The following is a 12028-nucleotide window of genomic DNA, read 5'->3' on the forward strand; positions in this document are numbered from 1 at the left end:
ACTCGGTGCCGTTTGCTCAGCACCGAATGGAAGCCGGCGTTTTCCAAAAACCTCACTCACCGAGCGAGGTTCAAAAACGCCATTGGTGGGGGGAGAGCACCACTGCATCGTTTATCAGTGGCGCCTGTGCAAAGGCTCCCCCCCCCCAAAAGCGTTTTTAACCGGGCCAAAATTGTTGATTTCGGCCCATGCAGAAACGCCATAGAGTTGGAGTCGACATCAAGGATCATCTAGTCCAGTGGTGGCGAACCTATGGCACGGGTGCCAGAGGTGGCACTCAGAGCCCGCTCTGTGGGCACACGCAAACAGAGTCGTCCCCATCCCCCTCACACACATCTACGCTGGCCTGGGCCACTGGACTCGATTATTAGCATTAAACCTAAGACTTAGTTTTGGGGAAGCAGTGTAGGGAACCCTGTTAAGCGCTGTTAAACCCCACTGATTTTCATGTAAAGAACTAAAGCACGATCCTTTATCTGGGAGTAAGCTCGGTTGCTGGCAATGGGGCTTGCTTCTGAGTAAACCCTCCTAGGGTCGGGATTCACCTGTTGCATGGTTGCTTCAAAGCAAAGCCACCAACTACCACCAACGTTACTCCTGAGTAACACACACCTTGGAGCCAACCATTTTTTCTAAACTAAAACCTCAGTATTCAGGTTAAATTGCCCTGTTAGCACTTTGCGATAAATAAGTGGGCTTTGGGTTGCAATTTGGGCACTTGGTCTCAAAAAGGTTCGCTATCACTGATTTAGTCCACCCCTTGCACAATGCACAGATTTCATAACTACCTTTCCCCCTCATACACACCCAGTAACCCCTCCACGATCCCTGCCCAACCTGATCTGGAGGAAAATGCCTTCCTGACACCAAAGTGGCAACTAGCATTACCCTGAGCATGAACAAAATTCCACAAGAGCCACTCAGGATTCCCAATTGGGAAGAAAAGGGGGAGGGTTGGAATGGCATAAAAGAAATACCTTTTCCCTATTCCCACCTTGCAAGTACATTGGGATTATTTCCTTCCTTTAAAGATGGATAGAACCGCCTTTCACCTGGCTGCGGAAAACGGGCACTTGGACGCGGTGGAGTTCCTGATTGGCTGCAGATGCAATTTCAGAATCCAGGACAAGGTATGGAAGGAGCAGAGATGGTTCTGCTCCCGTTGAAAGTCTTGACGTCTCCGGGTCCCCTCCCTCCCCATCTTTATTATCTCTGATGAAGGGAGATTGGACTCACGAAACCTCACCTCCCAGAAACTCTTGACGGTGTTACTGGATCGGAATCTTGCTGTTTTACTGCCAAGCAAAATGGCTGCTCCCTGAAGCGGCTTTCAGGTACCCTGTTTCTTCAAATATAAGACATCCCCTGAAAAAAAGAAGAAGAAGAAGAAGAAGAAGAAGAAGAAGAAGAAGAAGAAGAAGAAGAAGAAGAAGAAGAAGAGAAGAAGAGGAGGAGGAGGAGGAGGAGTAGTTTGGATTTATATCCCCCTTTCTCTCCTGCAGGAGACTCAAAGGGGCTTACAATCTCCTTGCCCTTCCCCCCTCACAACAAACACCCTGTGAGGTGGGTGGGGCTGAGAGAGCTCCGAGAAGCTGTGACTAGCCCAAGGTCACCCAGTTGGCGTGTGTGGGAGTGCCCAGGCTAATCTGAATTCCCCAGATAAGCCTCCACAGCTCAGGCAGCAGAGCTGGGAATCAAACCCATTTCCTCCAGATTAGATACACGAGCTCTTAACCTCCTACGCCACTGCTGCTCCTGTAGTAGAGGTTTTGCTGAAATGCGAAATATAAGGTTTTGCTGAAATGCGAAATATAAGGCATCCCCCGAAAGTAAGACATAGCAAAGTTTTTGTTTGGAAGCATGCCCAACAAACAGAACACAGAAAAATACGACATCCCCTGAAAATAAGACATAGCGCATCTTTGGGAGCAAAAATTAATATAAGACACTGTCTTATTTTCGGGGAAACACGGTAGTTCTTCCTCCCCACCAGTTGGGCCCTTGGAATCTGGCAGCGCGGGTCGTCACCGGGAACTTACAATGGGCACATATACAACCTGTATGCCACCAGCTGCATTGGCTCCGGGTGGAGGACCAATTCAAATCAAGGTTTTGGTGCTGACCTTCTCACAGCCCTAAACAGTCTGGGGCCATCATATCTGCAGGACCGGCTCTCCCAGTATGTCCCCCGACGGATGGGGTGATCAGAAATAACAATCTACTGGTGGTCCCTAGCCCGAAAGATGTTTAGCTAACTTCGACCAGGGCCAGGGTATTTTCAGCGTGGTGTAGTGGTTAAGAGCAGGTGCACTCTAATCTGGAGAACCGGGTTTGAATCCCTGCTCTGCCACTTGAGCTGTGGAGGCTTATCTGGTGAACTAGGCTAGCTTGTGCACTCCAACAGACGCCGGCTGGGTGACCTTGGGCTAGTCACAGCTCTTTGGAGCTCTCTCAGCCCCACCTTCCTCACAGGGTGTTTGTTGTGAGGGGGGAAGGGAAAGGAGATAGTAAGCCCCTTTGAGTCTTCTGCAGGAGAGAAATGGGGGGGGGGGGTATAAATCCAAACTCTTCTTCTTTTCTTTCCTGGTGGAATGCTCTGTCTGGCCAGACCCTGGCCCTGCCGGACCGGATGAAATTCCACGGGTCTGCAAGATGCAGCTATTCTGCCAGGAGCAGCAGTGGCGTAGGAGGTTAAGAGCTCATGTATCTAATCTGGAGGAACCGGGTTTGATTCCCAGCTCTGCCGCCTGAGCTGTGGAGGCTTATCTGGGGAATTCAGATTAGTCTGGGCACTCCCACACACGCCAGCTGGGTGACCTTGGGCTAGTCACAGCTTCTCGGAGTTCTCTCAGCCCCACCTACTTCACAGAGTGTTTGTTGTGAGGGGGGTAGGGCAAGGAGATTGTAAACCCCTTTGAGTCTCCTGCAGAAGAGAAAGGGGGGATATAAATCTAAACTCTTCTTCTTCTTCTTCTTCTTCTTCTTCTTCTACTATGGTGGAGGAAGCTCTAGAGTCGAACCACCTGAATGGCCTCTCTCTTCTCCTCCTCTCGATTGTTTGTACTGACAAGGTTATTTTAGTGGAAACTGATCTTATTCACCATCTGGGTTTTAATACTTATTATGATTATTGTTGCTGTTGTTAGACTTATATGCTGCTCTCCCCCATATAATATTATTATTGATGTTTTTATGTTTGATTGTATTTTAAATGTTGGAAGATGCCCTGAGCCCTCAAGTGAACGGGCAGCGTATAAATATAATAAAACAAACAGCTAAACTGCCTGTCCTCCACCACTACCCCAAGTCCCCATTGGCACATGTCCTTTCATTCTTTAGACTGACTCTCGGGTTCCCTCCCCGAACTCCAGTCATCTGCCTGGTGGGCCCACATCAAGCTTAAGATCTGCTCCCTGGGTTTCTCTTGGGACCAGCTCCTTATGCTTCCCCCGCAGTGATCTGCGCCACCGTATCAAGGAACGGCTATTCGACCAGGAACATCAACTCCTAGTTAGCAAAGCAAGGAGCCTGTTTCCCCCCCTTCGCTTTGAAATCATTCTCGGGAACTGCAGGACAGCTGCTTATCTAAATATCTTGCTCGACCCTAAGTCTAGGTGGTTATTCACCAGAGCAAGAACAGACACATTCCCTCTTACCTTCTTCCTGGAGAGATTCATGGCATGCTCACAGAAAAAGCGAACGTGTCCATATTGCTCAACCTCTGAGGAATCTTTGGAGCATGTTCTATTAGTCTGCCCGAAATTCATAGATCTCAGACCTAGCTTGTTTTTTTCAACACTTGTGCCCTCCATATTCCAAATTGAACCGCCTCTTGAACAATGAGGATCCCAGGAAGTTGAAAATGGGGGCCAAGTTCCTGCTCGATATTGTAAAATACGTTTCGGGCTCTCCTTTTATTTACTTATTTTCTTGAAGTTTGTACTGTATGAATGATGAGCAGTTGTTTTACCCCGTCAAACTCAGGATCATGTTACTGCACAGTTTTATCTGTATTTTCTCTTGATGCCTAATAAAGGTCTTTGAAGTTGAAGTTGACTGACTCTGGGTGTCCCGTTGGTTTGTAGGAGAAGAATACGGCCCTCCATGTAGCTGCGAAGAACGGCCATACTGAGGTAGTCCAAAAGCTCATAGAAGTCGGTATGAACCTTGAGGAGAAGAACGTGGTGAGTTTCCATCAAGAATGTTTGTTTCTCCCTCTTTTGGGGGAACATCGGCTGCTTTCTTCTTTAAAGTGAAGGTCACCCTGTCCTTAAGCAAGAGATGGGGCTATTCCATCATTTCCAGCGTGATTTCCCTCACTATAGCCTTACCCGACCGCCCACAGATGCTTCACTCTACCTCCCCTTCTGAAGCGAATTTATTTATATTTTTATCACGCTGTTCCTCCAAGGCAGGGGTCTTCAAACTGTGGTCCTCCAGATGTTCATGGACTACAATTCCCATCAGCCCCTGCCAGCATGGCCAAGTGGTAGGGCTCATGGGAATTGTAGTCTATGAACATCTGGAGGGCCATAGTTTGAAGACCCCTGCTGCAAGGGGAGCAGAGCAACTTCTGGGGTTCTCTTCCCCCCACCCCGCCTGCTGACCTCACAACAACTCTGTGAGGGAGGTTATGCCGAGATCATAGGCGTAGAGTGGGAAAATGGCACCCAGAGACAGCCGTTCTCCACACACACACACACACACACACACACACACAAACCCCGCTATGCCCCCAAGCTCTGCTCCCAGGCCTTGACCTCCTGGCTCCCGGCCGGCAGCTGGCAGTCCCTTCTGCCCTCCCCTCTGGGGAGAGCAGGAAGCAACTGCAATTCTCTGTCCTCATCTCCTTTGCTTTTATAAGCATGCAAGGGAGGGGAAGTGGTGGGGCTTGTGTTGGGGCTTCCTGCTGACTTGCCATCTTCCCGATCACATGGGGGGGGGGCGATTTTGCGCCCCGCCCATGAGATCAGATTAGGGGTGCCTGGGGACAGAGAGTACCCCCCGTCCTTGGGCAGATACGCCACTGGCAGAGAGTGATTGGCCACTAACCTGGATAGCTTTAAAAGGGGCTTGGACAGATTTATGGAGGAGAAGTCGATTTATGGCTACCAATCTTGATCCTCTTTGATCTGAGATTGCAAATGCCTTAGCAGACCAGGTGCTCAGGAGCAACAGCCGCAGAAGGCCATTGCTTCCACCTCCTGCATGTGAGCTCCCAAAGGCACCTGTTGGGCCACTGCGAGTAGCAGAGAGCTGGACTAGATGGACTCTGGTCTGATCCAGCAGGCTAGTTCTTATGTTCTTAGGTTCTTATGATTGATTGACCCATGATCACAAAGAGTGAGTTTCATCAGACAGCAAGGGTTTGAATTCTGACCTTTTCGCCAACCCAGTACCGCACCTGAAGCTCCCTTGTGCTGAATTAGATCCTGCGTCCATCACAGTCCACAACGTCTACTTTGACTGGTCTTTCACATCACTTCTTACCTGATCCTTTTAACTGGAGAAGCCGGGGCTTGAACCTGAGGCCTTCTGCATGCCAAAGAGGTGCTCTGTCATGGAGCCACGCCCCTTCCTCGAGTCTCACCTTCCCTCCAGCCTTCCCAATTGCGCCCTTTCTTCTCCGCTTCCTTGGGACCACCCCTTCTATTTAACGTTCTGGTTCTTCTTTTCCCCCTGCTGCAATGTCTCTAACTTGAGGGGAGGGGTTTAAAACTCACAATATCCTTTTTTGTGTTTTCTAGCCCCCTTTCCCCTGCAGACTTTTTCTTTGGGGGCGGGGGGGCACTCAGCATTATCAAATGCATTATTTCCTCTGCGCGAAACAAAATGCCTGGCCGTTTCTCCCCCTGCCTTCACAGGAAGGGTTGACCTCTCTGCACTTCGCTGTTGAAGGGGGACATCTTGACGGCGTGAGGCTCCTCTTGGAAGCAGGGTGTGATGTTAATGCCCAAACGCAGGTAGGAGAGCCCCACTGAAGCCCCATTAGAAGAAGAAGAAGAGTTTGGATTTATATCCCCCCTTTCTCTCCCGTAGGAGACTCAAAGGGGCTGACAATCTCCTTCCCCTTCCCCCCTCACAACAAACACCCTGTGAGGTAGGTGGGGCTGAGAGAGCTCAGAGAAGCTGTGACTAGCCCAAGGTCACCCAGCTGGCGTGTGTGGGAGTGCACAGGCCAATCTGAATTCCTCAGATAAGCCTCCACAAGTCAAGCGGCAGAGCTGGGAATCAAACCCGGTTCCTCCAGATCAGAGTGCACCTGCTCTTAGCCACTGCTCTTAGCCACTACGCCACTGCTTTATAGTTGCATTACCATTGATTCCATCAGAGGAAGGATGCTGGGAAGCATTTGGGGCAGCTAAGATTGAGGTTAAAAAACTGGGACCAGTAGATATAGGGGCGAACACACGCTGATTCGGGGATCTGTGATTAGCTATCTCCCAGCATACATGTACCAACAAAACTGATCGAGTAGATAATTACTCTAGATGTGAGACTGTCAAACTTATCTCTTTTTTGGTCCTATTTTATTCCGTGGTGGCGAACCTATGGCACTCCAGGTGTTAATGGACTACAATTCCCATCAGCCCCTGCCAGCAGCATGGAATTGTAATCCATTAACATCTGGAGTGCCATAGGTTCGCCACCACTGTATGACCTGGTCATGTTGGCTGTGTAGTGTTTTTAGTTATTATGTTTTATTTTATTGAACCAGTCTGAATAATATTGTGGTAGGAACTGGCTGGGAGCCAGCGTGGTGTAAGAAGAAGAAGAAGAAGAAGAAGAAGAGTTTGGATTTATATCCTCCCTTTCTCTCCTGCAGGAGACTCAAAGGGGCTTACAATCTCCTTGCCCTTCCCCCCTCACAACAAACACCCTGTGAGGTAGATGGGGCTGAGAGAGCTCCGAGAAGCTGTGACTAGCCCAAGGTCACCCATCTGGCGTGTGTGGGAGTGCACAGGCTAATCTGAATTCCCCAGATAAGCCTCCACAGCTCAGGCGGCAGAGCTGGGAATCAAACCCGGTTCCTCCAGATTAGATACACGAGCTCTTAACCTCCTACGCCACTGCTGCTCCCTGTAGTGGTGAAGAGCAGGTGGATTCTAACCTGGAGAACCAGGTTTGATATCCCACTCCTCCACCTGAGTGGCAGGGGCTTATCTGGTGAACCATACTCCTACATTCCTGCTGGGTGACCTTGGGCTAGTCACAGTCCTCTCCAAACTCTCTCAGCCCCACCTATCTCACCAGGTGTCTGTTGTGGGGAGAGGAAAGGAAAGGAGTTGGTAAGCCACCTTGAGTCTCCTTACAGGAGAGAAAGGTGGGTTATAAATCCAAACTCTGCTTCTTCTTTCACAGTTATTGTATAAATTCTTTCTAGACATTGGCACATGAGAAGCGCAAGTCGTACGATAAAGAAATAATAATCTCCAAGTGTAATTTTGACTTAAAAATTAGCTGCCTCCCATATTTATTTATTTATTTTATTTATTTTTCGAACTATATACCGCCCAACCCCTGAAGGGCTCTGTGAGGCTGAGGGCCACACACTTTTTATAACTTGTTCCTTCCCCGTGTGCTGTTTCCTCTTCTTCATCTGCATTTAGCTCGGGGGAGGGGGGGGGGGAACAAATATCCGTGTTTGCCTGTCTTTTTTCCCTTAAAAACAACAGCGAAGAATTTTGATCCGAGTAATGGTGGATCAGGGACATAATGCCAGGAAAGATGCTATTAACTTTCCCACTTTCCATCCACCCCCCAAATTAAAACACCTCCCCAGCTTGCTGTTAGCCCGAGGAGGAGAAAAGACGGGTAGTAATTGGGCCTGTCTTTTACCCCAACCCCAAGGCTAAATGCAGCCAGACCAGACGGCAGGGTACAGTTTCGCTCGCTAAGATGGGTCGAAAAACTCTTTCCCCAACATCTCTGCCCCATTCCTTACTGTGGGTGGGTGGGCGCCTGACTGCTTTCTGAGGCTGATTACCTGTCGTGGTAGTGGGGGAACGTGGACCGTCTTATCCTGCATTATCTTATACATTTTATCCTGTGTTCCGCATTCCGTGTCAATGCCTGTCTGTTCCCCTCGCTCAGAAAAAGATGACCGGCCTCCATTATGCTGCGATGAACGGCTCTGAAGAGATGGCCAGAGTCCTGATGGAGGCTGGGATCCAGACCGATGCACTGAATTATGTAAGTGACTCGTTTTAGCGGAACACCTTTGCGCTTCCAGGCGGAGGAAGAAGGGACAGAGAATCCTTCATCGAATCAAACCGGGCTTCCTTGTCCTGCAAGTCAATGGGAAATTGAGCCCACCCACCCCCCGCCCACCCAAGAATTTACTTATTTTATTTACTTATAGTTCCTAGGAGCCCCGTGGTACAGAGAGGTAAGCTGTAGTACTGTAGTCACAACAACAAAGAACCTTTATTGGCATAACAACATTATATACACAGATCCACTTAACCAAGTAGAGGGAAACTAAAATAAATGTACAGGTGGAGAAGGCTGATGTTCAGGATTTGCTCCTAAAGCGCTGTTTTATATACAAATCCAAAAATTTGGTGACTGCATCATTTGCATCACTACTGGGGCTGTCCAACAGAAAGGTAATCTTTTGCAAGTCAGATGCATGCTCTTTTTTGAGTAGCAGAGGTGACAAGTATTTGACTCTGGGTCCTGTGTAAAGTGGACAATAAAGTAAAATATGGTCTATAAATTCCCGTTGCACATGCATAGCCTTTGGCGGTAAGGGGTTTTAGTGAATCTCCCTGTTGATACGGCTGATGGAAGGGCATTGCAACGGGCCAACATCATTGCTCTACGGAGCCTGGGCATGGTTATCTGGTGCAGGTATTGAGCCCCCTTATTACCAATGTAGGTGATACCTAGAGCTAAAGGAGAGCCCTTCCGGACACACGAGTCGACTCAGGTTTGACTCGTGTCGGCGGAGTCTTACCTTGACTCGAGTCCTCCCGTTCCTCCGCACAGCAGCCGACTCGTGTCTCCGGAGCCGAGCTCAGAGGGCGGGACCACCTCCCTGTGCTGCGTTCCGATTGGTTGCTGTGTCCCCCGTTCTGCGCATGGGCGAAATACTTAGTTGTGATTGGCTACATGGCAGAGTCGAGTGACGGAGATTCCGCACTCCGTCGGCTTCGGCTCGAGTGCAACCCGAGTCCGCCAGTCGACTCAACTCAACAGTAGAGTCGAGAAATTCAATGGCGAGAGGGAGGTGAGTCGAGTCAGACACGAGTCCGACGCTACGTCTGTGCGGAGGACTCGGGTCGGACTCTAGTCGATCTCAGGTCGAGCACGACAATGCGGAAGCACCCGGAGAGCAAGTCCTGGAAGCCTTTTCGAGTAGGATCTGATGTTCCTGGTCAAACAGCCTTCTCCCCAGAAGTTGGAAAGTCTCTTTAGATGGTGGCATGGCCAGATAATCCAAATAATAGCCTCATTTGTTAATTTTTGTTTCTATAATGCCCCGCCAATCCGAGTGACAGGAAGTCTTGAGGGCTTCATATGACAAGGAGGCTGCATCGCGGTTGAAACAGATGCGCAGCCAATATTTGAGCGTGGCAAGCCATGCTCTTGTCTCTAAGAGATGTTGCCCAGTTTCGAGGCACAGGGTGGTGTAAGGCACGCAGTGAGGCATGCCCAAAAGTTTAAATAAAAAGCGAGATTGTACTGTAGTCAAAGCTCTGCTTACAACCTGAATTCGATCCCAAGGGAAGTCAGTTTTAGGAAGCTGGCTCTCAACCTTCCATCTTTCCGAGATCAATAAAAATAAATACCCAGCTTGCTAAAGTGTAGCCTACTGGGGAAACCTCCCCATAAACACAGTCTACCAAGTAAACATTGCGATGTGACGTTACCCCGTGGGTCAGTAATAACCTGGTGCTTATACAGGGGAGTACCTTTACCGATAGTTTATGTACTTTTATAGTTGCATTGAATTAGATACAATAAAAACATCATAGTGCAGAAAGCAAACTGCAATAAAAGCTATTTGGGCTATCAAACGGACAGTGCAAACAACAAAACTAGACTAGCAGATTAGGAAACAGCAACGGCGTAGCTCCCACTGGGGGGCGCGACGCCCCGGCCAGAGCCACGACGGAGGCGTGGCCGGGCTGTGGAGGGGGTGTGGCACAGCATTCCAGGGGCATTCCAGGGCAGGCGTGGGTGGCACCGCGGCAGGGGCACAGGGCGCACGCACACGCACCCCAGGCACAATTTTCCCTCTCTCTGCCTCTGGGAATCAGTGCAATGAAATGATCATAATAACATAACAAATGATGCAAGAATAAAAGGAAGCTGGTTAAAATGTTTGTAGCTGTTGACGTTAGGATCCTGTTCACTTTAGAAAAATGCTCTCATGAAAGAATGCTTTAACTCACCACGACAAAAGAATGGGTTGAGTGTGTTTTGCAGCGGCCGCTCTTCCCTCTGTTGCTGAGTACCCCTCTGATGCACAAGTCAGTTGCAGTGGCGTATCTGCCCAGGGACAGGGGACACCCTCTGTCCCCGGGCACCACTAATCTGGTCATGTGGCACAAAATCACACCCCCCCCCACGTGACCAGGAAGATGGCAAAGCGGCAAGAAGTCCTGCTGCCTCGTCATCTTTGGGCGCCCTCGGCCCCGCCCATGTCATTAAGGAAGGTGACACTGCCCCCCAAAGCCTCGCCTCCCCTGGCTTGCAGCCGGCAGTTCCTTCTGCCCTCCCTTCTTGGGAGAGCAGAAGCAACTGCAAGGCTCTGTCCTTGTCTCCTTTGTTTTTATAAGAACAGGGGTGGGCCTCCTCCCCCAAGCTCCTCCCCTGTGCTTATAAAAACAAAGGAGACGAGGATGGAGCCTTGCAGTTTTGTCTGCTCTCCCCAGAGGGGAGGGCAGAAGGGACTGCGGGCTGCCGGCTGGGAGTTGGGAGCCGGGAGGGGTGGGAACGAGGGCTCAGGGGTGGGGCCCCACCCCCCTGAGCCCCACCCCCAGGCGTAGCTGTCTCTGGGCGCCATTTTCCCCCCATACGGCTCTGGTCAGTTGCATAAGAGAAAGGAAGGTCCTTGGTGCCAGTGGAGTTGGCCAAATGGATTTGCAGCATTCAGCCCCGGCCAGCATACATTTGAACCTTTTTTGCTGCCAGGGCCCTGAAACCTGCAACCAGTGCCTGAGTGTAACTTGAGAGCCCCAGAAGCAAAGAGGAATGCCTCTGTACACATACAGAGGCCACTTCCGCACGGAGGCGGAAGGGGTGGGGTCGGCGTAGTCCACGCTGACCCGACCCCTCTGGGACCGTTCGCATGAATGGTCCCAGAATCGGCCAAGATGACAGCGCAGAGCTGCGCCGTCGTCAGATCAACTTACCGGCCCTGCGGCCCTGCGGCACGTCGCCGAGGCCAGGGGACACGCCCCCCTGCCCTGCGCGACCGCTCCAGAGTCGCAGGGCAAAGGGGCGTGTCCCCAGGCCTCGGCGATGCGCCGGAGGGCCGCAGGACAGGTAAGTCGCCCGGTCGTGGGGGGAGGGAAGGCGCTTGGAAGCTGCTGCCGTTCGCACGGCAGCGGCTACAAGCCGCCGTTTCCAATAAACCTTGCTTGCCAAGCGAGGTTGGGAAACGGCGGCTTTGCGCCGGTCGGGCGGCGCGAAGGTGACGCGGCTGCGAAGCAGCTGCGCCCCCTGTGCAAATGGCTCCCTGGGGACGGCGTTTTTGCCGTCTCCAGGGCGCCATATTCCGCCCGTGTGCAAGGGGCCAGAGTGATTTTACTACTTTGCTCAATAACTGTGTGAGTTGTGACATACAAAACACTACTTTCCCCTCCGTGTTCAACAAAGGCATTGCTGTCCTTTCTCTCCGCAGCAAAACGCATCAGCTATGCATATCGCGGTGCTACACAACCATCCAGCCATAGTAAAACTTCTCATCGATGCTGAATGTGACCTGGATATCCCTGATTACGTAAGACTTTCAGTTACCTTATATACTCGCGTATAAGTCTACTTTTTCGGCACCTTTTTTGTGCTGAAAAGAGCC

The 12028-nt window shown here is 50.6% G+C and overlaps 1 protein-coding gene across 1 annotated transcript in view; it reads left to right on the forward strand.

Annotated features, from left to right (window-relative positions):
- ANKDD1A (ankyrin repeat and death domain containing 1A) overlaps positions 1-12028 on the forward strand; it is a 42239-nt gene that overhangs the window by 19440 nt on the left and 10771 nt on the right. Inside the window, exons 6-10 of the mRNA XM_048481654.1 lie at positions 1032-1130; positions 4086-4184; positions 5865-5963; positions 8095-8193; positions 11855-11953. Of these exons, the coding sequence (XP_048337611.1) occupies positions 1032-1130; positions 4086-4184; positions 5865-5963; positions 8095-8193; positions 11855-11953 (495 nt within the window). The remainder of the gene's footprint in view (positions 1-1031; positions 1131-4085; positions 4185-5864; positions 5964-8094; positions 8194-11854; positions 11954-12028) is intronic.

This window comes from Sphaerodactylus townsendi, linkage group LG17 (genome assembly GCF_021028975.2).
Source record: "Sphaerodactylus townsendi isolate TG3544 linkage group LG17, MPM_Stown_v2.3, whole genome shotgun sequence".
Taxonomy (NCBI): Eukaryota; Metazoa; Chordata; class Lepidosauria; order Squamata; family Sphaerodactylidae; genus Sphaerodactylus; species Sphaerodactylus townsendi.